Genomic DNA, 9,071 nt, shown 5'->3' with positions numbered 1-9,071 from the left:
GTGCTTTGTGGGGGTCACCTGGACTCTTCATCTCTAATATCTATCTCTTTGCAGTTTCTACTGATCATTCTCTCCCTCCCCTAACCATGGAGCTCTTCCACCCCACCGCCCCAATATTTTAACCCACCCCTCATCCCCAAAAAATAAAGCTGGCCAACCCTCCCTCAGGGTTCATAGTCTTGCAGGCTGCATGGCAACCTCATTAGCGCCAGTAGCATGGATAAAGCTCCCAGTCCATGCTGTAAAGCAGTTGGCATTAAAAAGGGTCTCCAGCCATAGAAACCACACCAAGGCAGACGTCTGGAGAATGATGCAGTCCTTGGACCCATTGAATTCTGTCAAACCATCCAATTCATGCCAACATGGAACCTGAAATGTTAAATGATAGTGATAATGATGATGATGATGATTACCAATGTTATCTCAACTCCATGACATTATGTGCATCTCTTTTAATGATTTTCCTCAATATTTTTCTTGCAGGGTTGCCAACCGTATAAAATACCAGCCTGTGACCATCATGTTCCTGGGAAACTGAACCCTTGTAAGGGAGAATTGCCAACCCCAGCATGTGAAAGACATTGTGAACAGGGATACAATATGACTTATGAAAATGACAAACATTATGGTGTGTACATCTGGTGAAAGCCTCTTTCTTCGGATTACCACTTCCATTATCATTCATTCGTTTAATGCCTTCTTTTCGATTTTTGCATCAGTTGCATGAAATTTACTGGGGCAGATTTCCTTTGACTACATGCTCCCCATGTCATTAATCCTTACCTGTTTCCAGCCACAGGTAATATTTACCTGTGGCCAGACACGTTTATCATAGATAAGCATCCTCACTCGTTTACACCCATCACACACTCTCTAGACAAAAGTACACAAGCATGCATATCTATGTATATATATATCAGGCTTCTTTCAGTTTCCCTCTACCAAATCCCCTCACAAAGGCTTTGGTTGACCCAATGCTGTAGAAGAAGACACTTGTGCAAGGTGCCACACAGCGGGACTGAACCCAAGACCACATGGTTGGCAGGCAAACTTTCATATTGCTATTATCTCTTCCTCCATTCAATTCCCTTCCTTATTCTCAACTAATCCCTGACCCCTACTCTGTCCCTGTTGACTCACTCCGTTCTGTTTCCTGCTGACCCCTCAATCTTTTACTGACTCCCTTCTTTTTGCCCCCCCTCTCTCAACTCCTCTCTCCCTTTACTACTCTAGCACTCCCTCTCTCTCTCTCTCAATGCCTCCTCTTCCTACCATTGACTTCTCTTGTAGCTCCTCCCCTTCTCCACCCTCTTATTGGGTTGGTGCAGAATTATTGCAGTTTTTTTTTTCAACAAAAAACAATAACACATAACAAAAACATCTTTAAATGATTATTCCGGAGCATATTCACCATCTCCTTCAATTACTGCTTCCCATTTGCTTGGCAGATAGCCAGACCATCATTTAAAGATGTTTTTGTTGAAAAAAAAAGCTGCAATAATTCTGCACCAACGCAGCATTAACTCCTCTCCCTTTCTAACTTCCATTGACTCTCCTCCCACCTCTCTCTCCTCCATTCATATACTACCCCTTGTCTGTTCTTCCCGGACACCTATCTACCCTGTCCCCTAGTGATATTGCCCTTCTCAAAACACACACACACACACACACATGCACAGAGTTATGTATGGAGTCCATAGTCTTGTTTTTCCCATGTCTTAATTTAAATCCCATAATTTATGTCTCCTTTGATATGTCTAAACCAAAATGATATCTGAATCTCTTCTAATTCCAGGACATAACTCTTACGCTGTGGACAATGATGAAAAGAGCATTCGGCAGGAAATACTGACCAATGGCCCCGTTGAGGCAGCTTTCTCAGTTTACAAAGATTTCCTTACATATAAATCAGGTGACAAAAGATATTTCATTCTGTTTTCTTTGGTTGTCCTTTTTTGATTTTGGTTCAAGGCCTGAAATTTTGGGGGAGGAGGCAACTCAATTGCGTTGACCCCAGTGGTCAACTGATTCTTAATTTATCGACCCTGAAAGGATGAAAGGCAAAGTCGACCTTGGTGGAATTTGAACTCAGAACAGAGCAACGGGCAAAATACTGCTAAGCATTTCGTTTAGCACGCTAACGATTCTTCCAGCTCGCCGCCTTAATGATAATAATAATAATAGTAATAATAATAATAATCCTTTCTGCTATTGGTACAAGGCCTGAAATTTGTGGGAAAGGGACTAGTCGATTGCATCAACCCCAGCCCTCAACTGGTACTTATTTTATTTACCCTGAAAGGATGAGAAACAAAGTTGACCCCGGTGAAACTTGAACTCAAAGTGTGGAGACGGACAGAGTACCACTAAGCATTTTGCCTGACATGCTAATGATTCTGCCAGTTCCCTGCCCTGCTTCCCACTGGAATCCTGCCAGGAATAAAAGACTGAATCTGAGGCAAACCAAAATAATAATAATAATGCTTTCCCATTTTGATGCAAGGCCAGCAAGTCTGGGAGAAGGATGAAAGTCGATTGCACTGACCCCAGTGGTCAACTGGTACTTATTTTATCGACTTCAAAAGGGAGGAAGGCAAAGTTGACCTCAATGAAGATTCAGAGCATAAAGGATCATAAGTGACCACCTCTCACTATTTTGTCATGTGCACTTAGGATTCTGCCAGAATGACAAAGTTATTTTATTAAATTCATTATTTCAAAAATTAATTGCAATAATTGCTGTGTATTTTAACAAAAGGTTAATTGGATTTCCATTCATTTATATATATATTTTAAATCAATTCTTTAATTAGTACATGTTTGTATTTCACTCATGTGAAACAAGGCAGTGTCTTTCAAGAAGGAGGCTGTGCTACAGAGGCCTTTCCGGAGGACGTCAGCACTTTATTTATCCATTGCACTCATGGCAACCAATTTCTTGTATCTTAGAGAGAAATAATTGATATTTTGTTTTACTTGTTAATCAGACATATATACATAAACTGACACTCCATCGCTTACGACGTCGAGGGTCCCAGTTGATCTGATCAATGGAACAGCCTGCTCATGAAATTAACGTGCAATTGGCTGAGCACTCCACAGACACGTGTACCCTTAGCGTAGTTCTCGGGGATATTCAGCGTGACACAGAGTGACAAGGCTGACCCTTTGAATTACAGGCACAACAGAAACAAGAAGTAAGAGTGAGAGAAAGTTGTGGTGGAAGAGTACAGCAGGGTTCACCACTGTCCCCTGCCGGAGCCTTGTGGAGCTTTAGGTGTTTTCGCTCAATAAACACTCACAATGCCCGGTCTGGGAATCGAAACTGCGATCCTATGACCACGAGTCCGCTGCCCTAACCACTGGGCCATTGCACCTCCACGTTAATCAGACAGCTAAGTCATATATCTGCCCTCCTCTCCTTGGTTCCTATTCCAACTGATCAGAACCTACGTTAACCTCTTTACTCATTCACCTATTTGCCAGAGTACCAGTTCCATCTAGAATTGTCTTCACCACCAAATGTAGTTTCTTTCGATGCTAACTTACGGATGCTCAGGCTGAGCAATCAAAGACTTGCAGAGTAATGGATGCTGGCCCCTTCTCCCTGATTCAACCATTGAGAAATATGAAAGCAGAAACCAGCTAACAGTTCTAGTCTCTCCATTTCAGCTGACCGTACCATTATTCTCTGTTTCTATTCATAACAGGTGTTTACCAACACGAAGAAGGAGAATTTATGGGTGGCCATGCTGTGAAGGTTTTAGGTTGGGGCGTTGAGCAAGGTACTCCATATTGGCTTGTGGCTAATTCTTGGAACCCTGATTGGGGAGATAAAGGTATTTAACATTCAAACAAAATTTCTTTAATGATTTTTCTTTGTAGTTTCTATGTGGTTGCAAATTCTTTATAAGTTTTATAGAATTTTTGAAAATATTTTCAGTTATTGTTTTGTGTACAAATCATCCTAATATTGATTTCAAATTTTGGCACAAGGCTAGGGGAGGGGTAAGTTGATTACATCAACCCTAGTATTCAACTGGTGCTTATTTTATCAATCCTGAAAGGAAGAAAGGCAAAGTCTACCTTGGTGGAATTTGAACTCAGATTGCAGTCATGCACGTCTGGCCTAGTTAAGAGTACCCCTGATGTGTCAGGCGATATGATATGCTTGAGAAGACCTGTTGAGTCAAGTAAAACCAATATCATAGCTGTGGCCAGTGACCCCTGACTGGCTCCTGTGCTGGTGGTACATAAAAAGCACCATCCGAATGTGGTCGATGCCAGTAACCCCTGACTGGCTCCCATGCCAATGGCATGTAAAAAGCATACACTACACTCTCAGAGTGGTTGGCATTAGGAAGGGTATCCAGCTGTAGAAATACTGCCAGATCAGATTGGAACCTGGTGCAGTCACTCGCTCTCCAGACCTCAGTCAAACCGTCCAACCCATGCCAGCATGGAAAACAGACGTTAAATGATGATGATGATGAATATAAAGACGAACGAAATGCCACTTAGCATTTTGTCAGGTGTGCTAACGAGTCTCCCACCTTGCCTCCTTAGACTAGCTGAATAATGACAGCTGTTTTAATAAATTCTTTCTAATAAATGTTTTCTTTTATTCAGAAGATGTGTTTCTGTGAAATGGGGGAAGAAATTTGATTTAAAAAAAAATATGTAAATATTTATCAATTATTATTATTTTTTTTTTATGTTTATCCTGTAAATCTTTTTTTTCAGGATTTTTCAAGATCAAGAGAGGCACCAATGAATGTGGAATCGAAGATCAAATTGTTGCAGGGCTTCCAAAATTGGCCCAAAAAACAGAATGATATTCTAATGTTGTTGACATTTTTACATTTTATATAAATCACACACACAACACACATACACAAAAACACATACAAACACACACACACACACATCACAAGACAAATATAAAAATATTTAAAATTTTTATTTGAAATTTACATGAAACTTCAAAATAAATATTTTTATTAAGATAATGGTTTTTTTTTTATTTTTCCTTTTTTTAAACTTCAATATTCTCTTTTGTTGCTGTTATCATCACTTCTGAAATTAAAACAGTCCATAATAGGATGAGAACCATTCATCATCATCATCATCACCACCATCGTCATAATCATCATCATCATCATCATTGTTTTAACATCCACTTTTCCATGCATAGATCAGATGGAAAATATCGAGATATTATTCTATGGCTGGATGCTCTTCCTGTCACCAATCCTCGTTTGTTTCCAAGCAAAGGTAACATGTTTCCCCATGGCTAGACATATTTTCATGGAAGATTGGAAATGAAGGACATCAATGTATGATGACGACACTCTTGCAAGGTCCAGACAAGGAGACACAAACTCACGTCCATCCTGCCCCCCACATACATGCATAGACATGATGATGATGATGACTATCCACTTGTGACCGAGGAAGACCATCACAGACCATTGTCCACGTCCATGCAAAATCCAGCAATGCTTGTGCATGAGGTTATTGCACCCATTGCTGACCTCACCTGGGTATGTGCTTGCAGCTTCCATGCTTACCACAGTATCCTCCTACTCAGCTGGGCATTGAAACGTCACCTTGCTGGCAATGGCACAGCCTAGAATTTTAGGTGTACTGAAGCTTGGATGGCACCTCTCAGATCCTCTCCACACTACCGACACGATCCAGGGACAGCATACGATTATAAATTTGAAATTTAAATTGAGGAACAAAGAAGATGCATAAGAATATATATATTTAACTTCGATGTAGTAAGAAGTTTTGTATAAACTTTTGAGAGAACATGAAATAATTCTTTTTGAAATAGTGGATCTCAAAGAACACATAAATCTATAAATACTAGCATATAAACATTGAACTGAAAAACCCTTTTAGACTGAAAATGTTGAAGGCTATTCGTGGGACCTGAACCCACATCTCCGGTCATTTTTTTTTTCAATTATTTTTTATGAAGATCTTAAAATTTCTATGCATAAGTAATCATGTAGAGTACCATACTAACAATTTCAAAAATTGCCAGCATGACAAAAGTCAAAGTGAATAAACTAAACAGAATTTAACATTTTATGAAGCAAGACATTTTTACAGAGAAAAACATAATTACCATTTAGAAGACATTCTTGGAATGTGTGCTTTTCTTTTCTATTTTGTCTCTGTCTTTTTCTCAAAGATTTTCTAAGATTGTCAAAATTGATGCCATAAATGTTCCTCTTGAATAATTTCAAGTTGATAAACACAGATAGGGAAGTCATTCGAGAAAACTAGTGCTCTGAGGGAGACAGGGATCTTATTTGGAGTGAAATTTAAATGCTGCCAGAGAGAATTTCTGTGAGATTACTAATTATGGCATTGAGTTCCATGGAAGAAAAGATTAAACAAAAACACCAACACAAAAATTGTCCTTATTCCAAAACAAAGGAGATCAAGATAAATTGATGAGAATTTTTTGTTGACAAATGTTTGATTGGAAGATTACGATAGACAGGAATAGGATCTTAGATGCAATTTAAATGAGTTTCGATTGAGAACAAATAATGTTAGTTGAAGAAAACCTGACTAGGGTTAGAACCATGTGATTCAGGTATTTAAAAAATGGATTAGGTCACAGAAAGAGAGAAAGAATCATCATTGAAGAGGAATGGTAGGTCAAAGACAAGCGTGAGTTTGTTACAGTATTTTTACCCATCCATGTGATGTGATCCTTCATATTTTGATGACTGTGACTATAATATTCTCCAGGGTCACTTCTTGATTGGGCTCTTGAGCACAATTTGCTTATAAAGTGCCACTAAATACCAAAAATACTTCTGTATTCTTGTTTTAGGAATGAGTTTCTTGCTTGCTTTTGAAGTAGACTCGTAAAAAGTTTTCATAGGAGACAAGTCCACCATCGTCAACCCCAATTTCCATTTGATCGACCAAAGCCTGTGCATTGTTGATTCTCATTTCGGTTAATTTTTCCAAAATGGATTCTTTACTGGTATAACCATCACGTTCTTGATGAAATGACTTGAATATAGTCCGTAGATCTCGTTTCCTGCAAGAAATAAGGAGAATATAAGCACAACACTGTCATGTTTATTCATGTATCTATTTTACATATGTGTATTATATTGTATTAGGTTGGTGCATAACTATTGCAGCTTTTTTTCAATAAATTTTATTCAACAAAACTTTAAACAAAACGCCAAGCAGTAATTGAAGTAGATGGTGAATATACCCCGGAATAATCATTTAAAGATGTTTCTGTTAAATGTTGTGATTGTTTTTGTTGAATAAAATTTGTTGAAGAAAAAGCTGCAATAATTATGCACCAACCTAATACTTGGGATTTAGGTCTTTCATGAGCCTTAAGGACTCATAAGGCCAGAGCTTCATTAAATTTTATAAAGACTCAGCACATGTCATATATAGCAAGGGCACCTCTACAACTCCTGGAGTTGAAGCTCAAAAATGGAAGAACACCTTATATTAATGCCAATACAACATACACATACAAAACAACATATATACATATATCCTATCATACATGCACTCATACATGCACATTCTATCATACATATAAGCGCGCGCGCGCACACACACACACACACAAACACACTTCCTCTTTGAGTTACCTTAAAGTGGATTCTATAGACAAAAAAGTAGTGGTAGGGGTGGGTAATGAAAATATGCTAAAAGTGGTAAAACTCACTTGTTTGGAATACTTTGCATAAACTCCTGAAATTGTCCCTGTGTAAGAAGTGTTCCGTATTTATCAATGAGTCCCTGTTCAGAAATGAAACAAAAGAAAAAAAAGTGAGGAAGGAAGAAACATATAGGGAAAGGATAGATACATGGAGAGAGAGAGAGAGAGAGAGAGAGAGCGTGTACGTACATTAACATCTGCACAACTACATAACATAGATCCTAAAACTAAAAGACTGACATGCAGATCTGAAGCTGACCTGGAATAAGGAGAGCCGTACCACCGAAGAACTCACGAACGTCAAATATGTTTGATTGACTGATTAGGTACATGATGTATCAAACAAATGATTAGTTAGATGGTTAAATAATTAACCAATTATCAAATAATAAAGAAGAGGAATTGAACATGGGTGGGTGTTTATTATTGGCATGATGCCCCATCCTGAGAAACAACAGAATGTATTGCCAATAAACGGGTCCACATCTGAAATGTTGCAAACCAAATGCAATATGAGTTATCTCCCATGTAAACATTTAACAATGAGTTATCTCCCGTGACTCTCATCGTGCAATAGATAATTCTTGGTTACTGATTCCAATATTTTGAAGATGATGCTCCAACATGACCGCAGTCCAGCGACTGAAACCAGGAATTTAATTAAGAAATGCAACAACAACAAATGACAATTTGGTGGGGAGTCTTTCTCGAGTCATATAGACTCATAAGGCTGGTTTTCTGGATTCTGTGGCGCATATATATTCCTCTCCGGAAGGGACGTCGGTCCATCGCAGGATGCCTAGTTTCTGCCCTCTGAGTGGACTGGAGCAACGTGGAATGAAGACCTTTGCTCAAGAACACAACGCGTCGCCCGGTCCAGGAATCGAAGTCATGCGCCCCCCCCCCACACACACATGTATGTGTATGTGCGTGTGTATATGTGTGTGCTTATATGTGTCTGTACTCTCTCTCATACACACACACACACACATCCTTTAAGTTCGTTTATGGGAAACGTTTTGAATATGCATATTAAAGCTATTTTATTATGTGAGCGACAGCCTAATGTTACCAACGTGCGTAGCGTTGCGTTAATATATTCATAAATTCCATCCATGGATTATTACCTCCGCGTTAGCGAAGGCGGAGGTATTGCTTTCCGTTTGTCCGTAGACAAGATATCTCAAGAACCGCCCGATGAATTCGGATGAAACTTTCAGGGATGTTTGGCCTTGTGACTGGCTCGAACCGATTAGATTTTGGGATCGATCTGGTACCGGACAAGAAATTTGGATTATTTTTCGTTTTTTTTTTTATTATATATAGAAATATATATATATATATATATATA

At 38.8% G+C, this 9,071-nt stretch overlaps 2 protein-coding genes across 3 annotated transcripts in view; one reads left to right on the top strand and one right to left on the bottom strand.

Annotated features, from left to right (window-relative positions):
• LOC106873643 (cathepsin B) overlaps positions 1–5,009 on the top strand; it is a 35,103-nt gene extending 30,094 nt beyond the window's left edge. For both annotated transcript variants that reach the window (XM_052967597.1, XM_014921090.2), the window contains exons 6-9: positions 484–628; positions 1,796–1,912; positions 3,711–3,839; positions 4,744–5,009. In XM_052967597.1, the coding sequence (XP_052823557.1) occupies positions 484–628; positions 1,796–1,912; positions 3,711–3,839; positions 4,744–4,835 (483 nt within the window). In that variant the 3' untranslated portion in view covers positions 4,836–5,009. The remainder of the gene's footprint in view (positions 1–483; positions 629–1,795; positions 1,913–3,710; positions 3,840–4,743) is intronic.
• A 1,073-nt stretch (positions 5,010–6,082) lies between these two features.
• Positions 6,083–9,071, bottom strand: part of LOC106873644 (calcium-binding mitochondrial carrier protein SCaMC-1) — a 16,627-nt gene continuing 13,638 nt past the window's right edge. Inside the window, exons 3-4 of the mRNA XM_014921092.2 lie at positions 7,727–7,800; positions 6,083–7,069 (exon numbers count right to left, since the gene is read on the bottom strand). Coding sequence (XP_014776578.1) covers positions 6,853–7,069; positions 7,727–7,800 — 291 coding nt within the window. The 3' untranslated portion in view covers positions 6,083–6,852. The remainder of the gene's footprint in view (positions 7,070–7,726; positions 7,801–9,071) is intronic.

The sequence above is a fragment of the Octopus bimaculoides genome, chromosome 4 (genome assembly GCF_001194135.2).
Source record: "Octopus bimaculoides isolate UCB-OBI-ISO-001 chromosome 4, ASM119413v2, whole genome shotgun sequence".
Classification (NCBI taxonomy): Eukaryota; Metazoa; Mollusca; class Cephalopoda; order Octopoda; family Octopodidae; genus Octopus; species Octopus bimaculoides.
The sequence above is the reverse complement of the archived record's forward strand: the minus strand, read 5'-3'. Positions and strand labels throughout refer to the sequence as shown.